Genomic DNA, 22,439 nt, shown 5'->3' with positions numbered 1-22,439 from the left:
TTGTAAGCTGAAATCAGAGAACTCCTCATCCTATCTGAGATATATTGAAATACTGTAGTTTTAGTTGAGTTTCATGTAATCCATTTTACCCAGATTGTGTAAGCTCTCAGAGCACTTGTGGTAATGGGGTTGGAGGAGGGGGAGGCGGACTGCAGCCTCCTACCATATGATTCTTTGCTGTGCAATCCCCTTCTATAAGAAATACTAAGCATAGAATTCAACTCTCTCAGAGCTAGAATCAGGGCCATTTTAGAATAAGTGAGGATGTTAGCAACCACTGGGATTTATCATATAAGGCAACCAGCTACATAAGATACATGCCAGGATAGAAATAGAGTCACAGCCACAGGCTGTATGTCCTAAGTGAGTCTAGAGGGACCATTTCATGTCTGACTGGAGTGTAACTGTAAATAAAAGCTCCCACTTCTGCCCATCTTAGTTGTTTGGATGGATGTGCCTATACTGTATATCTGGTGGTACTGCTGAAGTGAGATATGGCCTTACCAGGATAAACCATGTGTTTGTATGAGCTGTCAAAAGCCTAACCTGAAAATAAGGATGATTCAACAAGCAAACTACTGGATCACATCACAAATCACGATGCTTCTGTTTTCCTGAGAAAACAAAGCCAAACCAGAAGAATAACTCTACTGACTCTCACATTAACAAATCTTTAGACTTATCACCTATTTTCCTACATAACAGAAATGTAAACCTTTTATAAGCACAATAGCACAAATATATATTTTGAGAATTAGTACATTACCCTCAATAAACATTTTCCTGGGAGCCCACAACTTTTATACTTTGACTCCCAATACAGTCAGCAATAATCTATTTTGTTGCCAACCACCCAAAGTATGTTATTAAAACCATCCATCAATTAAATTTGTATTTTTATTTTCTGTTTTTATACTAGTAGCCCCCAAGACTCGAGAACACTGCATATACATTTCCCACAATAACACAACTTCAGCCTAGAGGCACTCATTTCATCGAAACAGCATTTATAGACTTGTTTTTGCCAACAAGAAAGGTGGATGAGACCATTTCAGTTCTCCTAAGAAAAAAAATCCACCTTCACTATTGTGTTTTGTAAAAGGCACCAGTTCCTGCAGGGGATGTTTTTTAATATAGTTTTCTCCAGTAGATTGCATGCATTTCCTACTGTATTACCCAGAGTAACAACTGACACATTACGAGAAAGGAGGTAATAGCACAATGCAATAATTCCTTAGCCCGTGTTTCACAGAAATGAACATGTTCTATAAGGTGACAAGTGGGAAAAATATATTTTGACACTTTTTTCCAACAGGTCAAAAGTATCACTTGAAGAATAGCATTTAAAGAAAAGAATGTTCTATCTTTTCATTATTATATGCCTTGTTAATTCTTATGGAAGAAAAATAATTTGTCTTGAGCTATAAGTTATTCATGGTTCAGTTTGTTTGGCTATTAGCGCTGAGTTGATATCAACTCATGGCAACCTTTTTTGTAGTTGTTCTATTGTGACAATTTTTAATAGTGTGCAATAAATCTTGTGCAATATGGAAAGAGACCGCTAGAAAGTACCATAAAAACAGACATCACTTATTTTGTGAAGTGTTTTAACATAATTTGGAAATAAATGTGTAGCTATCAATAGAACAAAATAAGATTTAAAAACAGCTTGAACGCAAACTGGGTTCCAGCTTAGATAAAACAATGCATTTTATAGCAAATCTTCATTACAAAATGAAATAAATAAACATTCTGTAAGGGGTCCCCTAACAATTAAACTAACAAATTCAAATTAAATTGGCTATGTTGGAGTGTATTGTTAAAGCAGTAAGGATGAGCAAACATCTTCTTAGTGAATGTGTTTAATATACAGTGCTTTCTTCACCACTAGTGAATGTTTGGTGAATGTAATTTACTGATTTATAAAACGCTCCCTTTGTTTTAACACAACCCAGCACTGACTAGAATCTATAAGGTAATATTATCTATTTATTGTTACAGAATTTCAAATGAACATTCTCCAAAGCTCCAGATCCGTAGCCACAGTTACTTGAGAGCAGTGAGTGAAGTTTCTATCAACAGGAGCATGGACACCCTAGACCCATCAACCCTTCTCACATCTCCTAAATTTCGCTCTAGAAATGAGAGCTACATGAGAGCCATGAGCACAATCAGCCAGGTGAGATATTGCATTGCCCTTGTTCCCTTGCTATCATTGGTTGTTTAATATTGGGATGAAATTGAAAGTTTAGTATTTTGACTTGTTAATCTAGTTAGGCTAAGATTTACTAAAAGAGCCAAACAAAAGTAGGACTGTATTTACCATATTTACCATAAAGGCACTTATTTTATTTATTTTCCTCTTCCTGCCATTATATTCCGCAAGAGTGAACTGTAGAGAAAAGGGGGTTCATGGGATGTTGAGAGTCACAAGATTTGCTATAATTCAGGAAACATGAGACCATGTGGTTTATCTAGTAAAGGCAAATAGGCTGGTCAGGTTGCAAAGGAATTTTCTTTTAGCTTAGTGAATAAAGTGAAAATTCACTTTGTAAAGAATACCCAGTCACGTGCAAGGAAAATTTGTAAAAAATTTATTTTTGTTTGCCATGATTGTGCTAATGGAAGTCAGCAGAGCTTCACTTCATTCACTAAACTAAGGGAACAATTCCTTTGCAAAACGAGCAGCCTATTTGCCTTTAATAAATCAACACCCATATCTATTTTCTCTTGCTTGTTGGTATGCACAGTTAAAACGTAACTGTGAATATCAAGCAGACAGCATGATTTCTCCAATAGCACATCCTAGTGTTAGTGTTTTACTTACATAATCATATGACAGAGGGGCAGAGCTTGTACAAAAGAGCATCATCACTCAAGAAGTGCGCCTACTAGTTTAGCATGATGTTTAAGTACAGCCCTGCAATATTGTGCAACTACCTACTAAGAGAAACTACAGTAACAGAGCAAACCTCTTTCTGTAAAGTTACAGCCACTAGCTATGAGTATGCTTTAGTTAATTTTGTGATCTACTAAAAGGTAAAGAAATTCTGGGGTCTATTCACTAAGCTGCCGTAGGCAGCCGAGTGACTAACCGACCTGAAGCAAAGTGAGCCGAACGCTGTTCAGCTATTCACTTCAGGCTGGTACGGCTGATTCCAGCCGTATATCGGCTGAAATCAGCCGTACATCGGGTGGCTCCGGGTGGCTTCGGGTCGGCCGAACATGCTCATCGGGTGGCTCGGGTGGCTTCGGGTCGACCCGAAGTGCCGAAGGAGTTCGACTCAGCCGATCCAACATCTGGATCGGCTAAGCCGAACCTCTGGCAGGTTACTCGCTGCTGTTCGGCCTATTCTCATAGATGCCGAACAGCAGTGAGTGAATAGCCGAATGCCTCCGAGCGACATTCGGCTCGGCTGTTCTGCTCGGTCCCTCTGTGGTACCAAGCAGAATAGAAAAACAGTTTAAAAAGTAGTAAAAAATAAAATAGAAAATGATTGGGCGGAGCTAGCATTGACATCTAGCCCCGCCCAACTGTTTTCTATTGGCCGGTCGGTTCTGCAGCCGTCAGAATAAAAAAAAAGAAAAAGTCACCATAGGAATGCATAGCTAGATTCCTATTGGTTATTTCACTTTGCGATAGCCAATAGCAAACTAGCGATTGCACCCGCCCTCTGCTGCTGTCAATCACCAGAGGGGGACCTGAAGGAGAACTGCAGGTCCCCCTCTGCTGATTGACAGCAGCAGTGGGCGGGTGCAATAGCTAGTTTGCTATTGGCTATTGCAAATTGAAATAGCCAATAGGAATCTAGCTATGCATTCCTATGGTGATTTTTGTTTTTTTTATTCTGACGGCAGCCAACATCTCCGATGTCAGGAGGAAAAAAAACCCAGAGCAGGGAAAGGTTTACTCTGCTCGATCGGGCAGAGTGAACCTTTCTGGGAGAAAGTGTTTCTCTCCCGGGACAGCCGGGAGTCGTATTAGCCAGGAACGCCATCGTATTAACCAGGAACGCCATCTGTCATTACACACTGAGAACATGTAGAGGCCGCTCTCAGAGTGTAATGAGGTAACATTAGCAGGTAACCAGGGACGCTGATCTCTCTAAAAGTGGCTAGAGCCAGCCGTGAGATGACGGCTGGCTCCGCCGAGCTGTCAGAAGCAGGCTGTCGGCTGGCCAATGCCATTCGGCCAGCTTCGGCTTTCACCGCGGCTCAGTCGAGCTGAGGCATATGCCTTCGGCTCGACTGAGCCGCTCGACCAACTTCGGGAGCTGTACGGGCTATTGTGAATAGCCCGTACAGCAGCCCTTCGGTTCTACTGAACCGAAGGGGTCCTGGGGCCGAAGCTAGCTGAAGGATCAGCCGAAGCTACGGTTAGATCCTTCGGCAGCTTAGAGAATAGACCCCTCAGTTACTGTTCAGTTACTAGATTGCAAATTGAGAACATTTAAAGGACTAAATTAATTTTAGAGTGGGGTTGTATATAGTGACAACAGTTCCTGCTTTCTGGCTTTATTAAGACATGTTACATGAAACAATTTATGCCACGGGAACATTTAATTTCCATGAATCAGTGTTCTCAATACTGACATGTATGTTTTATTATAAATGTGTACTAGTGCTGCTGTTTTTCTTTTTTTTCAGGTTAGTGAAATGGAAGTCAATGGTCAGTTTGAATCAGTCTGTGAATCTGTATTTAGTGAACTAGAATCTCAGGCAGTAGAGGCTCTGGATCTTCCAATGCCTGGTTGTTTTCGAATGAGAAGCCACAGCTATGTTAGAGCAATCGAAAAAGGATGTTCTCAAGACGATGACAGTGTAATACTCCGACCATCATCACCTCCTCGCACAACTACTACAGTAAGGACAATCCAGAACAGCACTGGTTAGTACCATTATATTTCATTCACTATGAAATGTGGCTTTATTGAAGAACTCTAGGACACACTGTCTGGATAAAAAGTGACAATATCACAAACCCGAATTCAGAATCAAAGTTGGCTTTGATTTTTAGTATGCCCCTGTCACATAAAGAATAATTCCCTTTAGACCACATAACTAAAGGAGAAAGAGAATACCGACCTCTCCTGCTGACTATGCCATTGAACATCACTCCACCAAAGAGTAATCCCCTAGTCCCTCACACTTACATTGGAAGAAATTGATAGAGCCATTGGTTACTTTGCCCCACATCAATCACTCGGTCTGTCATGGTTATGTCATTAAATGATATAATGTATAAATGGAAACTCCATGAGAAAGTGTCACACCTGAGAAAGTGTCACATACTTTGGTAAGGCATGCCCCCACCCGACCCCCACGCATTGAAATTTGAGCAACTGGCTGAAAAATTGAGTATAGACTCTGGGGTGAAAGCCTGAGGATGGGAGAGTTGAAATTGTAGGTGTCACTGTATGCTGATGATCTTTTAATATATTTGAATAATCCCAGTGAATCCCTAGCCAAAGTGTTTCTGCTCATTAAAGATTTCGGAAAACATTCTGGATTCCAAATTAACTGGAGTAAATCCATTCTATTTCCTACTGATGACCAAAGACGCTTGAATATCTCCTTATACTCCCCCATAACCCTATCTACTAAATTCAAATATATATACAAAAAGGGCTGCTCTTACTACTTCCTACAAGATGCTTATTATCATCATTTAAAGATTGTACTGCCCTGCTGGAGATGAGTCGACTATCCTCAAAATGTCTGTAAACATGTTTCAGGTTTGTTCTAAACTCATTTCTGATGCGCCATTATTATTATTATACAGGATGTATATAGCGCCAACAGTTTGCGCAGCGCTTTACAATATAAGGAAGACATTACAGTCACAATACAATTCAAGACAAGATGGTAAGGAGGGCCCTGCCCCTGAGGGCGTACAATCTACAATCGCCATTGACCATTTCCCCCAACAATCCACTGTGGTTTACTTCCCAACCTGGGGAATTCTTCTTTCTCCCAAAAGAGTCTCAGTGGATGAAAAATAGGATGAAATATCTACATCAGTTAAACTCATACAATAGTTTTAAGACCTCTGAGATACTGGTGACAGACTATGGAATTCTTTGAACTTGGTATTACAAGTACACCTAGCTTAGACACACTACTGTGGCACAATATGGTGTATAAGACATGATCCTCTATAATACCAAACTGGATTCCCCCCACCTTCTCCGAGATCATATTCAATTACTTTCTAGATACTATAATGCCCTAACCCAGGTGAAAAATATTAAATTTAACTGAAGTAAGGACAGATGGTGTGCTATCATACCAAATCTATTTGTGAATGCATAGGATGAGCTTTTGTATACTTACCTTGATACCATCATATCCTCCAGAGATCATATAATATAGCTAAAGATATTTGCACCAATTATATTATACCCCTTATAAATCTATGAAAATCGGGAAAAGGGAAAACCCATTCTTCCATAAATGCTGAATAGCAAAAGAGATGTTTCTGACATGTGGGAAAATTCTGGTTGGAAGTTACATATTTATAGCAGATAACTTCTCACTCCCAAACATTTGTAATCCTGCTGCATGCTTGCTGAGTACAATTGAGGATCTGTAAATGGCTCACACAACAAGAGCCATTTTAAAAATGTTATATTTCTAGGAAATGTAATATTCTAGGAAATGAATACCACTTAAATGGTTGCACATTTCCCCTATATGTCTAAGCGATTGGAAGGCATTGATAAACAGTGATGGTCCACTTTACAAACTTACTTATACAGACAATGCCAAACAATTTGTATAAGTGGTTTAGATGGATTGAAACCCAAGTCACAGTGGACAATGTGCCTGATCGTACCAAAATAACACTATGGAGACATGCATGGGAACCTTTGAATACCTTTATTAAATGTAACTTATACACACAATTACTATCTGTGAACCTTGGTGGTGCATTCCACAGCCTAGAGTAAGCTTTATGTATTTTTTATGCTCCTTCAATACTGTATATGTGAGATAACATGTACATTATTGGACAATGATGTATACTGCATATGTGAGAAAACGTGTACATTATTGGACAATGATGAATAGATACAATATCATACTTGGACCCCACAACAGGGATTGTCCTAATAAGTGAAACAATGTACATCATCCTTCTTTATGCTGTATTGGGGTTCTGAATTATTTGTCTCTTTTCCAAATACTGTTGCATAAATTGTATGTGCGCAATCAAACAGCATTAAAAAAAAATTAATCCCTGGCTGATGTTTCTTCTGAAGCCAAGACTTTTGTGAGTGTCAATCTCCTTCGTTCCCCACTTCACTCACTGGTTCTGCACAATGATCTCCACCTCACTGTCCTGTAGTGATATATGGGTTTGTGGGAGAAACCAATGAGTACTGGGGCAGGGGGACACAGAAGATTGACATTCATGGAAGTGTAAGCTTCAGAAAAGACTTCAGTCATATACTTTTTCAGTTGACCAGTGTTTAGTGGCATGAATTGCGGGTAAATATTCTCTTATTTCCCTTATGTGACAGGGTTGTTTTAAAATGCACATATTTATACAATTTACACCTTACATGTTTAGTAGGACACCATCAGATTTTCTTAAGTAAAAAAAAAAACTAGTAGAAACTAGTGTTTCTACAACTTCCATTGATGTCCAGATAGATTGTTATTCCGCTAAGCCCTAAGCAACCAGAAGGCTTTAAAACAAGATGTAACAAATATTGCTGACTGAAATATCCTAAACTAAAGACTACTTTGTTATTGTTTCTTTTGTGCCCCTTTTCATGTCCAACATTTAGTCCAACCATCTCTTGACTAATTTGGATGCTTTGTTTTATAAATGTAAGTCTTGTTCTATCAGTTTATATACTCCTACTTAACGATGTAGTAAAATAGCAAAAAAGTGGAGAAAGTGACCTGTCAATTTTCATATTTTATTCTTTCTTGGAATGAAACAAAGAATCTGATTGGTCACTATGGGCTAGCTCTTTGCTTTTGTTCCTGCTTTTCTTTCCTCCGTTTATACAGTATGAATAGGTATTATGCAGTAGAAGCTGAGCATGGAAGTTAATGTATGAGGTTATTTGTCTAACGTCTGGCCAACTTACACCCGTGTCAGTGATATACAGAGGGCCTCTGGTGTGATCTATATATATATATTCAACATTTTAAACTGTACTGGAGCCAACAGATAGACATTTTCCTATTAAGTTTCTATTTGTTGGTTGCATGTTTGCAGGTCTGTTCTTATTTTCTCAGTTATCTATGGAGTATGTATTTTTAGGACTTTGATTAGCTGACATTTCTTTAGTGTTTTGAAAGACCCTTTTGTATGGGATTCATATTTTGATGCCAGTTTTTGTATAATAAAGAGCAGTTTGTGTACTGCATTGTTAATTTCTTATAGAATTAAGAGCGCCTACAGATGTTCATTTGTGTTCCTGAACATTTAGAATGTATATCAAAAACAAAAGTTGCAGCAATCAATACTGTCATGTGATACAATGAGCGCTGATCCGTACATGGATCAGTGCTCATTGAGTTAATCCTGTTGCTTAGTCCCTTGATATCCGAGGCAGACCCTAAACAGCAATTTAGGTGGTCACAGCACAGTGATAACTGCGATAGCTGATCACTGTGATCACTGTGATCACTGTGATCGCTGTGTGTGACAGCCACCGAGCTGGCTTTCAGCTCCCCTGTGTTGTGGAGCTGGAAGCTGGCTTAGTGTATTACAAAGTGTTACAGAGAATCTCTGAGGAAAATACAGTATCTCCTCAGAATACTTAGGGGTCTATTCACTAAGCTGCCATAGGCAGCCGAGTGAATGACCGACCTAAAGCGAAGTGAGCCGAACGCTGTTCGGCTATTCACTTCAGGCTGGTACGGCTGATTTAATCCGTATATCGGCTGAAATCAACCATACATCGGGTGGCTTCGGGTCGGCCGAACATGCACAGCATGTGCTGCTTCGTGAATAGACCCCTAAGTATCAAAAGCTCCTGTAAAAAAAAAAAATTAAAAAAACCCTTTAGTGCCCCCCCTAGTTTAAATTTTTTTAAAGTTCTTCAAATTAGAAAAATTTAAAAAGGAAAAAAAATTTAAAAATACGTTTAATAAAAAAATAATAAGAAAATATAGTGCCGAGTACCAGGGACACTGATCTCCAAACAGCTAACTCTCCCTGGCGGCCCTTTTTATGTTAAAAGATAACTTTGTCTTTTGAAAGTATTTTGATCTACAATAGTATAGTGGTGTAAGCATTGCAGAATCATTGCGTAATTGTCTGCAGGGTAAACAAAACAGCAATGGCAGGCAAAAGGCTCTAGTAATAAAATTATATATACATGCTATATGTAAAACTCGCTGATCCATGAAGAAATAACTATTTTCGAAGATTTTAAATAGTCCAGTGTACAATACAAACAGCAATAATAGGCACCACAGATTAGGCAGCTTATATACTTAACCACAGCCCCACCTACTCGTTAAATCCGGTACTGTTGTGAATATCATTCTTTCTATGGGGTTAGACTTTGGTCTTCTGGTTACAAGGTTAATATTAAAATGGTCTCCCTGCATGATGCTATATGAGGGTAAAAACAGTACTTTTTTTTTTATTCTTGAAATCTCCTTTAAAAATCAAAAGGTTACGGTCTCAATGGTTATGATATCTTTCATCTAGTAATATGGGTTAGTAAAAGTTCAAACGCAACAATATTTTTTTAATATGTATTTCTTTAAGGTACAGAAGAATAAACCATATTAGTGAATACCTTCCCATATTTGATTTCATCTCTGTATTTATTAGTTCCTTTAAGAAAATGTTTTCTTCCTTTCAGTGGCAGAAACGTTTATGAATTTTCCATATTTAATGAGTGTCTGAATCAGAATATTTTCTCATTTGCATTCCCTTAATCATAAAGTGATGAAGGCGAGGACATGCCATGCCAGAAACATTCATCGTGGAGTTTAAAACAGATGTTGTTTTGGAACGCACATATTCTGGGAGAGGGTATGAACGATGCTCCCATTTCTCAGAATAGCTTATCGTTATATAATAGCGGGGGACATGTGAACAGTGCTCTTGACAGTCTAAATCTTTTCTATAGACAAGGTTCTTGTACAGAACATTTACGACTATTCAAGACAAATGCAAATATAGTTTTGGATATATCATTAGTCAAAAAACAAGAAAAAGATTTAGAGGTCTATTCGCTAAGCTTCCGAAGGACAGATCAGCGTCCATGGTTACCAGGTAATCAGGGATGCTGATCTCCAGACAGCCCAACTCTGTCGGGCACTCCGGGAGTCTCCCGCTATTAGATAACGGCTCCCGGCCGCCCGGGAGAGAAACACTTTCTCCGGGAAAGTTTTACTCTGCTCGAAAAAGCAGAGTAAACCTTTCCCTGCTCTGTTGTCTTTTTTTTTCTTCTAACATCGGAGCCGCCGGCCGCTGTCAGATAAAAAAAAAGAAACAGCATAGGAATGCATAGCTACATTGCTATTGGCTATTTCAATTTGTATAGCCAATAACAAACTAGATATTGCACCTGCCCACTGCTGCTGTCAATCAGCAGAGGGGACCTGAAGTTCTGCATCAGGTCCCCTTTTAGTTATAGACAGCAGCAGAGGGTGGGTGCAGTTGCTGGTTTGCTATTGGCTATTGCAAAGTGAAATAGCCAATAGGAATCTACCTATGCATTCCTATGGTGTTTTTTTTGGTTTTTTTATTCTGGCGGCAGCAGAACCGCCCGGCAATAGAAAACAGTTGGGCGGAGCTATCTGTCACTGCTAGCTCCACCCAATCATTTCAATTTTGTTTTCTACTTTTTTAAACAATTTTTCTATGCTGCTTAGTACCACAGAGGTACCGGGCAGAATAGCCGAGCCGAATGACGCTCAGCGGCATTCGGCTATTCACTCACTGCTGTCCGGCATCTATGAGAATAGGCCGAACAGCAGCGAGTAGTCTGCCGGAGGTTCGGCTTAGCCGATCCAGATGTTGGATCGGATGAGTCGAATTCCTTCTGCACTTCGGGTCGGCCGAACACACATTGGTGTGTGAGTGTGAGCATGTTCGGCCGACCCGAAGACACACCAAGCAAGCCGATATACGGCTGCAATCAGCCGTACCAGCCTGAAGTGAATAGCCATACAGTGTTCGGCTCACTTCACTTCGGGTCGGTTATTCACCTGGCTGCCTACGGCAGCTTAGTGAATAGACCCCTTAGTGTTGTTTATAAAATAATTTACAAATTACTAAAATAAAAATGGTACCACCTTAAAACAAATTGTATTTACATGTTATCACTTTCTCAGCTTTCTCAGTAATCCAAAAACCTGGCAGATATTCCTAGGTCTTGTATAGCAACAAATCATTTGTGGTAATAATAGACTTTTTTCGTAATTGTCAGCAAACAATAGATTCATATTTCAGTGATCTGTTGTTAATGTGATAATTGGAGCAGAACTGAATCAACTTTGCCCTGCTTCAATATGGGTTCTGGAGCTCACAGAAAATACCAATGATATATACGATTATGATGTTTGGACTTTCTATGTAACCACATTGCAGGAGCCTTATGGTACATTGAGCTACATAGGAGATTAAGAGGGGACATGATTTTCCTGTATAAACTATTCAAGGGGCGACAGCAACATTATTAACAAACTGTTTACGGTTACCTTCGTAACAAAGACCAGAGGGCACAACCAAAAATTGGTGTAAAAAAAATTTCAACACACACGCAAGGGGTTCTTCACAGTAAGAGCGGTTAAGCTCTGGAACTCGCTGCCGCAGGAAGTGATTTCAGCTAAGAGTGTGCAATCATTCAAGAAACTCCTGGGCGGTTTCCTCGGAGACCATAATATACAGGAGTGCAGGTACTCCTAAGAGCGAAATCATACATGGACTAATACACACTCACACACCAATTCAAACAGAAATGCACACACACAATAGGTTGGACTTGATGGACTTATGTCTTTATTCAACCTCAAATACTATGTAACTATGTCCCCTTCTGGAAAAAATCCTCTGGTAATTGGTGATAGACAATAGAGTAAAATGAGTTTTCTAATAACTTTTGAAGCGTTTTAGACATATTTATCATATTATACAAATTGATTAAAATATTATTTTAGATGCCAATGGCTATGAATAAATTATCACATCTTTTTTGGTTATGAAAGTCTTGTATTGCAAGTTAGAGTTGAGTGGGATTCGAACATCTTTCAGGTTTTTATTGATGTCTGTGTCCTCGGATATTCACCCTCTTTGTGTGTTCTGGTCATTGAGAGTGAAAGAAAATCCCAAATTTTGGGTAGTCACCAGAGCAGGAATAGAGGGGAAGTCCTTAAATGAGGACACTAGTTCTGTTGACCCTGCTGACCACGAGGGATTTCCCTTACTTTGAAGGGATTTCCTCTCTCTCACACTTTTTGTTGTGACGAACCTCCGACAGGCTACTCGTTACTGTTCGGTCTATTCTCATAGATGCCGAACAGCAGTGAGTAAATAGCTGAATGCCGCTGAGCGGCATTCGGCTCGGCTGTTCTGCCCGGTCCCTCTGTGGAACCGAGCAGAATAGAAAAATAGTTAAAAAAGTAGAAAAAAATTAGAAAACGATTGTGCGGAGCTAGCAGTGACAGCTAGCTGCGCCAAACCATTTTCTATGGGCCAGGTGGTTCTGCTGCCGTCAAAAAAAAAAAAAAAAGAACACACCATAGGAATGTATAGCTAGATTCCTATCAGAAGCAGGCTGTCGGCCGGCCAACGGCCGGCCGCTCGGCCAGCTTCGGCTTTCACCTTGGCTCAGTCGAGCCAAAGCATATGCCTTCGGCTCGTCTGAGCCGCTCGGCAGATTTCAATCAAATAAATTGTATAGATTCACGTGGGTTACATCCATTGTTGTAGAAATATGTAAAAAATGAGCGTTAATATTACCCTGAGGAACTATATAAACAGACAAGCATTCTTTTATAGATATTTCCAAAAAATTTCCCATGAAAAAACGCTGAAACATTAATTTGGAGAAATAAACCAGATCTGTTTAAGTTGCTGAAGGAAACTTAAACTCTCCAAAAAATAAATATATGTATAGAAGGAGCAGGGTATTCCATGTACAGACAGTGCCACCAGTTTGGGTTTACAGCACTTTAATCAGGTATTAGGGAGTCACTATAACAACACCAAAACAAAACCATCATAAAACATTATCTAGGGAATCAAAGTACTAGAATGAGCACATCTCCCTCAACCACATAGTAAAATAAGACATTGAGACAAAGCACTTACTGCATAGAAAATGCAAAGCCTACTTGTGTTAGTATCATAGAAAGCAAACTTGCCTAAGAGGAAAGGCTCATAAATTGCATTGCCCTGCACTAGAGGGACGTGTGCTGTTTTATGCCATGAGAGAGTACAAGACAAGAGGAGTTACAGTTTTGGGCATGGTGCTTTTTTAGGGTCTTACCCCGAGGGTACCCAGTGAGATACCCAGGACACAAGCCCCTTGAATCTTATCCAGACATAGCAATGCCCCTGCTGTCTTTGAGTTTCTGTAGCAGGGACATATACTGTAAATACCTAAACATGAAACAAATTGTTAAAATAAAGCATAAGCTTGTATTATGCTCAGTTAACAAAGGGAAAATAGAAATGGGTCACTAGAAATGCCATGTACATATAATTTCATAAGTGAATTAATACTTTTGAAGGTTAGAAGATTGAAAAATATCAGACATTTATAGACGAGATACTGAGTTGTTTGAAGTTATATTTCATCATAACATGAGACATTTGTTTAATTAATATCACTCACAGTGATCAAGGATGGCTGTGATGTGTACTATCAGTGAACAACAGCAATGTTCATATACTTTGTGTCTTCAGCTCAAGAGACTACTCGTTCAGCAATTGAAGAAATTTTCCAGTCATTTCCTTTGAAAAATCTAGATCAAAGATCTGCACATTTATTTTTATTTCATACATTAAGTCTTTGGCTTCATGTATTTCAGGTAAAAAAAAAAAGAATGCTATAATCGGGTAGGCTACCACACTCTGCTTTAAATACAGAGCTTTGACTATTGCTGAGCAAATATCTTTATTCTGAAAATCACATAACCAGTTTGCCCCCACAATCCTTTTAAGGCATACAAATAGCTTTTTTTGTGAAAAGACAAGAGTGGTGGCTGATATGTGTTACTTATCCAGGATACAATACATGTTGATAGCAGTTAAACCCCAAGTTCAACAAAGTTTTTTTAAGCGTTTCGACTTGAATGTATGTTTGAGGTTGACAATGCCGACTACTATACTGAAGAATCTTTATAATATGACCATGAGGTCTGGCAAGTGAGCCCTACATTGGCAAAATGTGCCAACTGCTCCTGTTTTTATCAATCAGATTTTTTTACAAATATTTTATGAACATATGTACCTATTTTTCCTAGAAGTGTGCAGTCATCGAGTGTCTACTGGCAAACGTTGTTCTGTTGAGTGAAACGACCTCTATTTATCTTTGGAATAATAACAAGCTCTCCTTTTAGCTTCCTGTCTCTCTTGCCTGTTGGTGCAGTTGTAAACTCCAGACTCTCGAGAAAAAGTGCTGTGCACATTCTGTCAACACTAAAAATATGCAGCAGAATATTTTAACAAGAAGCACCTCAAGATGCCTAGTTCAATGCAGTGATGACACCAGCATCAACATTTTAACTCTACACTGACATTTTTCTTTAGAAAACTGATGTCACTTTCATATAAATAATTTCTTGGAACATCTGGAAGATATGCCCCAGGTAGACTCAGTTAACTGACATGCTATCTTAGGAGAATTATACATATCTCAACGAGACAAACACACACCGTGCTGTGGAAATGAGAAATTGCGAAAAAATATTCTTCATTAATTTGATTTGCTCGCTTTTCACACCCACTCTGTGCATGAATGGAAAACTGATTAAAGCAATCCTAGAGAGTTTGGGAAATGCTTGTCATGAAAATGAATTAATTTGGCCAAGGTGATCCAGGTCATATATTGAGTATGCCTATCTATCTTGTCTAACTTCCTTTTATTCCTCCAGCCATCAACCATCCAGGTAACCATCCATTCTTGCATCTGCTTATCTGTCTTCCTTCCATCTATCCAACGGTCTACACACCACCCATCCATGTATCCCTACACTTGCTTTTTCCTAGTGGAACCTTGTACCAAAAAGTATACATAACTGGAAAATACTAATGATACTTGTTGGACATTCTTGTTCAGTCCCTAGGGTCCTTTACTTTAGAAACGTACACTTTTAGGCCCTTGCACATAGCCATATACTGTTTACCAATACATCTTCACACAAGGTGTCACAGGAGGTGACATACATTGCGAGGAATATATTTCGATATCACTATAGGCTATACTATACTCTATGACTGCCATAAAGCTATTAAAGGTAATGTGAAGGGCAACTAAATGTACCCCTTAACCCCATAGATAGGAGAAGGTTGTAGTTGTGATCCCCATGTACTAGTAGTCCAACACAGATATCCTGATCATGGGGAATAAAGTAATCAACCAATTAGATCTTCTTTTTTTTTGTTGCCCAATTGCTGTTTTGTTACCCAAGACAAATGTCATATTGTCTTTCATGGCAAAGTGAGTGTCTGTAAAAAAGACCCCCACCAGCCTGCAACACTCATCTCTCCCAGCACTCCCACACACTCATGCCTCTATCTCAGCCAGCACAAATTCCTCTCTGTTTCTGAGCAAGGTGGAGCTGTAACCTCCTCCCATGTGACAGTGCTCAGGTCAAGTAGGCAATCACTCTGCGAGAGTAACAGAGGAGATTACTTTATTGTTCCCTAAAAAATTTGACTCAGGCCAACACCATGGAGGAAGGAGTGACAGCATACACTGTCGCTTCCCTGAATGGTTTTAAGGACAGTGGGCGGAACCATGCAAATCATTCCTTTTGGGCCAACTGTATCTGTGCTATACGCCATTCAACACTGCAGAATAAAAAGAGCATATATGCATGTTTGCACCTGCTGACTTTAACTAAAGAATACAGTCCTGATATTTGAATTTCTGATGGAACTATACCTTTTTGTTTTAAAGACATGTAAGCACCTTCTGCTGCTCTTCACCATAAAACCCCCCCTGATGTTTAGGACCAGCTGTAAAGCCTTCTATTATTGTTAGGCAGATTGTTTATATTGTGAGATGTGTTTAAATATGACTGATTAGAACAATAACCCTGAGGATTGTAATGATTCCAGAATGTAATGTCCTCTACACAATTTATCGGAAAGTGCATGAGAGGTAACCCTTTTTCCTTGGTATTGGCGTGTTTAATTATAAAAGAAAGTGTTTTCATTTCTAAGCACTCTCAGATCCTCTTCATTATTCCAGACTCATATGGTGCATTTCAATGCCTGCATTTTTAACATGATTTGACGGTGTGATATATTCTTTAATACAGATGGTATATTGTGCTGCCTAAATATGATTGCAGATCTTCAAATAAAGACAGCTGTACATTTTGATAGATAAATACAACAGAAATAATACAGTATTATTGTGTGTGGTGAGAGAAGAAACATAATTGTTCATTGCTGAGATCTGACTGAACAGAATAGCTTGTGGAAGAAGAATAGTTTTCTGAATCACCAACGAATATTTGTTGGATTCCTGATGTTGTAAAGTAATGCAGGTTGCTCTAACGCACACCAAGGCTCTTAATGACTAACACAGTGCAAAGAGCAGAGATGTACAGGTACCTATAACAACCAATTAGGTGTCAACCCTCAGCAGTTTAGTAAGCCCAGTTCACACGATAGAGCTGCACTAAAGGCATGGTATCCATGTGCTTTGTGCATGATATCAACCAGCACAACGTACCACGCGCTAGGTGTTCATTGCATTGCCATGAAAAGGAGTAAGACTCCAGTTGGGATTTAACTATTTAATAATACAAAAATCAATGTACAGAATGTGCTGTCCTTCTGTATCATACCACAGTTAATGTATTAATTATCTAAAATATAATTGACAAGAGAAAAATGATTGGATGGCATGGGCAACTACACTTTGCACACCACAGCTCTTTCAGTGCCTTATTACATTAGCTGGATAAATATATTTTTCACAAAAATTATGTATTTGTCTTTGTAACGATGTATGGAACAGACAACAATAGTCAGACTTTTATGTCACCAGCACACCATTTCATTCGCAAGACTTTAAATAATTCACATCGAATTCATCGTAACAATAAAGTGAAAGGTTTCAGGGCAACCCAGGGTCCCTTCATCAAGGTAAATCCTAACTACCTTTTGGTTTAGATCAAGTATAGAATCTGTTCTTATCACTGTCCAGGAGGGAAAATGCACCACTGTTCTTAGGAATGACTGGCTGCAGAGTACTCTATCTGGTAAAATGGGGGTTCTGAGGGGTTTTGGCTGTGGGAAGGAAACTGAAGCATCCCCAATAAGGTGGAGGTTGGGAATACTTCCCTAGTTCCAGGATCTCGATTGGCTCAGTGCCTCCTGATATGAATAGGTCTACCTGGTTTGGAAGTGCAAGGAGTTCTCAGTGAATGTTCCCCCTCAGGGTGGAATCTCAGGGGTGCAGGGAAACATTATGGGTTTGGCCCATGGGTTTGACCCCACTGTGTGACACTGGCACAAGGTTACAACACTTTTGCTTTTCTTGCATTACCCTTCCTAGGCAGGCCTTAAGGCTAGCTTTGAGCAATTTTGTATACTGGCCGCAAGTTCTTCCATGTGATTGCACTTAACACTATTTATTTATTTTTAGCACTTATTTGCACAAGCACTTTTCACTGTACAAAAGACGGCAGGTGCAGACCTTTTGGAAGTCTGCCCTGATTTTAGGGGGAGGATCTGTGGCCTTAACAAGTTTATTTTCTCCTCCCACCTGGGGTCTCTCTGTGGGAGACCCCCTACCAAATACTTGATCGACCGACTTTGGCTTCTCCCTAAGGCTCAGAGTCCACCTGACTTCAGCTAGATGGACTAGAGTGCCTTTCCCCTGTCAGGAGCTTTGTACCCCGGAGCGATCAGGGATATTGTGGCATTCTTTTTTGTAAGAGGACCAATGCAACCCTTATGCACTTTTTCATGTGCTGTTCACAGGGGTTTTGCAATGATGCACGCACTGCGGAGCTTAAAACATTTTTTTTTAAAAGGCAAACCCTAACTGCAATAAGCCATCATGTCAATTCACAAAAGTTTCTAACATTTGGTTAATACCAGTCACATTGTGGTTACTTGTCAGAATGTAATTGTTTATCTGCATAAAAATAAGCTGACTACATTGCATTTTTATTTAAACATCCAAAATGAGGATCTAGAAAATATTAATCATTTTTTGAAAAATGAGTCAGGAAAGAATGCTCTAGTATTATATAATACACTCTTTCATTAAATTTTACATTTTTAAAGCATGTTTGTCAGTTGTATTTTAGTGCTGTTCATGTGTTGTGTTTCTCCTTTGCCTTAACTGACCTCACAATTTGAGAGCTTGTGTAGACAGGCTAATGCAGCATGCTTTCAGGTCCATTCAGCGTGCATTTAGGATCAGGTTGAAATGCTACTGAGATCCTGCCGAGTTTGTTCGCAGGTGCTTCTGACCTTCTTCTGACCTCCTTAAGAAGCATCAAGCAGCCTTTTCATTTATAATGTCTTATATGGGAAGAAAAGGATTGTGACACAAGCAAATGCCTGTGTATAAAAGCTCTTATACTGCACACCATGTGGCATATATTGAAGTAAAGTGTTGAAGAAAAAGGGTCAGCGTGACAGACAGGCAAGCTAACATTTGCAGAATGAGAAGTCAGCAAGACAGCCTCCTTGTTTCTCACAGGAAAGGTTGCCTTGAAAGAAACAGTTAGGATAATTTTGTTGTGCAGTAGTTTTGGATAGGGAGGGGCGGATTAGAACTCCCTTCAGGTTTTTAATGCTATCCTGGAGCTACATCTGGGGCAATGTTTTACCAGAGGGGAAGTGAGGGAAACACTGCAATAGGGGCACAGGCAGAACTAAATTTCTGACAGGGGTTCTGCCCATTTCATACTCTTCTAAAGCAAGAATTTTATTTTCTGTCTGTGTTGCTGTTGAGTTCCCCTCACTTTCTGTCTGGTAAAACGTTGTCAGCAGGACAGAAAGTCAAGGTAAATCTCTTTAACAGAGCCCAGGATAGCAGTAGAAGCCTGTTAGAGTTTGTAACCCTTCCTTACTAATGTAAAACTAAATAAAATGGTGCACATTATACAACCAGTATCCTTGCTGAACAACATACACCAGTTACAAGGTAAGACACCTAGAAGTATTCAATCATACGCAGTGAAGTGTAAAAATTCTGGAACCTTTCTGCATATGGTTAAATGTATGAAAGAAAATGTAGCTTTTCATTTTATGGTTTCATCTCCCTGGAGACTGCATTGTGTTCCATCTGTCTGGGCTAGCTAGAAGACATGAGGGGTACAAGAAAGCAAATTCACCCTACTGCATTGTGAATTATAAAGCACAGCATACATATGTAGCTTTTCCCTGATTTGATAAAGCCAGGAAAATGTTTCCTTAGTTTAGTTTAGCTGTGTTGAAAATTCACAAAATAAAAACACAGTAATATTTGCTTGCATATGATTAGATGATAGAAGTCAGCAGAGCTTTACCTCATTCACTAAACTAAGGCAAATTTTCTTGAACAGCCTATTTACTTTTAGTAGATCAACCCCAATAAGTGGCAAAGCCAAAGCTTCAAAATGACAGGCAGGCAACTAAGATTTTCAGAAGGAGAAGTGACAGGTTACTTTTACGACCCCAATTCCAACAAAGTTGGGTAAAATCTACATAAAAACAGAATACAATGATTTGCAAATCTCATAAACCCGTATTTTATTCACAATAGAAAATAGAAACATATCAAATGTTTAAACTAAGAAAATGTACCATTTGAAGAAACAAATAAGGTAATTTTGAAACTGATGGCAGCAACATGTCTTAAAAAAGTTGGACATGTTGCTGCCATCAGAACATTCTGCAACTAATTAGGTTAAATAGGCAACATGTCAGTAAAATGGTTGGTATAAAAAGAGCATCTTAGAGAGTCAGAGTGTCTCAGAAGTAAAGGTGGGCAGAGGTTTACCAATCTGTGAAAAGCTGCGTCTAAAAATGGTTGAACAATTTCAGAATAATGTTCCTCAACATAAAATTGCAAAGACAATTCCATGAAAAAAACAGACCCGCGCCAAATAGAAACCTCCTCCAACCCCAAAATGTTTCTTGCAATCCAGGCAGGCTGCCCCGTAACAGACAAGGGATGTCACTGTATAAAACATAAAAAAACAAAAACACCGGGCGCCTTTCCTGGTGCAAATAATCCTTTTATTTTGCAAAAAGAGATGTATAAATGATTGTACTCACAAAGGCAATCCAAAAACACTGCTAGAACCAGCAGGAACAAGCTGACACAAGCTGTTTTTGGATTGCCTTTCTGACTGCTTCTTTGAATTTGAATGTCTTCTAGGATTTTATGTCCAACAAGCTTTTAACCTGCCTCCCCTTTGAGTACAATCATTTATACATTTCTTTTTGCAAAAAAAAGCATTATTTGAACCAGGAAAGGTGCCCGGTGTTTTTTAAATTGCAAAGACTTTAAATACTGTATATCATCATCTATGGTACATAATATAATCAAAAGATTCAGAGAACCTGGAGGGCAAGGGACAAGGCCAAAACGCAAAATTGGATGCCGGTGATCTTCAGGCCCTCAGACGGCACTGCATTAAAAACAGGCATAAATCAGTGATGGACATCACTGCATGGGCTCAGGAATAATTCCAAAAATCACTGTCTGTGAACACGGTTTGCAGTGCCATCCAAAAATGCAAGTTAAAGCTCTATCATGCAAAGAAGAAGCCATGTCTGAACATGATCCAGAAATGCTGCCATCTTCTCGCTTAAAATGGCCTGTCACAAAGTGGAAAACTGTTCTGTGGTCAGACAAATCGAAATTTGTCATTTTTGGCAACCATGGGCACCGCATCCTCTGGACTAAAGAGGAGGGAGACCTTTCAGATTGTTATCGGCTCTCAGTTTAAAAGCCTGCATCTCTGGTGGTATGGGGGTGCATTAGTGCATATAGAATGGGCAGCTTGCACATCTGGAAAGACACCATCAATGCTGAAAGATATATCCAGGTTTTAGAGCAGCATATGCTCCCATCCAAACAACATCTTTTTCAGGGAATATTACCTTGCATATTTCAGCAGGACAATGCTAAACTGCACACTGCATCTATGACAACAGCATGAGTTCATAGTTATAAGAGTCTGGGTGCTTAAGTGGCCTGCCTGCAGTCCAGACCTTTCACCAATTGAATATATTTGGCACAAAAAGAAGACCCAGGACTGTTGAGCAGTTAGAATCAGTCAAGAATGGTGCAACATTCCTCTGCCAAAACTCCAGCAACTGGTTTCCTCACGTTTACAGAGTGTTGTTAAAAGAAGAGTGGATGCTACCTACTGCTAAACATCGCCCTGTCCCAACTTTTTTGAGACGTGTTGCTACCATCAATTTCAAAATTACCTTATTTTGTTTCTTAAAATGGTACATTTTATATATTTTCTATTGTGAAAAAAATATGTGTTTGAGATTTGCAAATCATTGCAATCTGCTTTCATGTCGATTTTACACAGCGTCCCAACTTTTTAAGAATTGGGGTTGTAAATGGAAAAAAATCATTTTATTCCCCTTAATGAACCTTTAAAAAAAGAAAATAAATATTGTAATATTGCAAGTGGCTTGCTGTCATTTGCACTGATCCGTCACAACTGCAACTGTTGCTATGAAACCCTACATCAAAAATAGTAATGTTCCTGTGATTTCCGAAGGTAGAATGCTAATGCTGTGCTGTTCTTTGCAAACAATATGCCCTGCATATAAAACAAGCTCCTAACAATTAAACTCAAGCAAACAAATCTTCAAAAGAATATTGATTTACAGTGCAGCAACGGTATGAAGTGGAAATCATTTCCCCCTACTTTTTGGATTCAGTCTGCAGCTGTCTAATTAACATTTCCACAGATGCCTTGTTTTAGTTGTTTAAAAAGAACCATCACTTCATGAAAAGTACGATATCATGATTTGTAATAATTATAAAACATAATCATACATAGTACATGATGGAAGTTGAGTGTACTATGCCTACGATACTAGGCAATAGAACTCCAATGACCTTATACAATAAAGATCGCTAGGTCTTAGGCCCTGTTCATTTGTACCTTTGTGTTGCAGTTGAATACAGGTCATTGAATAGTATGGTAACATTTGTACCACTGTAGTCAGTGGCATTCAGCCTGCATGAAGAATACACAGAGACCATTGAATATGATGGAGCAGATCTCCGCATTCATTTTGTGTG

General features: G+C 39.2%; 1 protein-coding gene across 1 annotated transcript in view; it reads left to right on the top strand.

The window, feature by feature from the left end:
- DLGAP1 (DLG associated protein 1) overlaps window positions 1-22,439 on the top strand; it is a 205,333-nt gene that overhangs the window by 59,217 nt on the left and 123,677 nt on the right. Inside the window, exons 3-4 of the mRNA XM_018553488.1 lie at window positions 2,002-2,179; window positions 4,648-4,888. Coding sequence (XP_018408990.1) covers window positions 2,002-2,179; window positions 4,648-4,888 — 419 coding nt within the window. The remainder of the gene's footprint in view (window positions 1-2,001; window positions 2,180-4,647; window positions 4,889-22,439) is intronic.

The sequence above is a fragment of the Nanorana parkeri genome, unplaced genomic scaffold (genome assembly GCF_000935625.1).
Source record: "Nanorana parkeri isolate BGI_ZX_2015 unplaced genomic scaffold, ASM93562v1 scaffold7, whole genome shotgun sequence".
In the NCBI taxonomy this organism is placed as follows: Eukaryota; Metazoa; Chordata; class Amphibia; order Anura; family Dicroglossidae; genus Nanorana; species Nanorana parkeri.
Note: the sequence above shows the minus strand (reverse complement) of the source record. Positions and strands in the feature narration are given on the sequence as shown.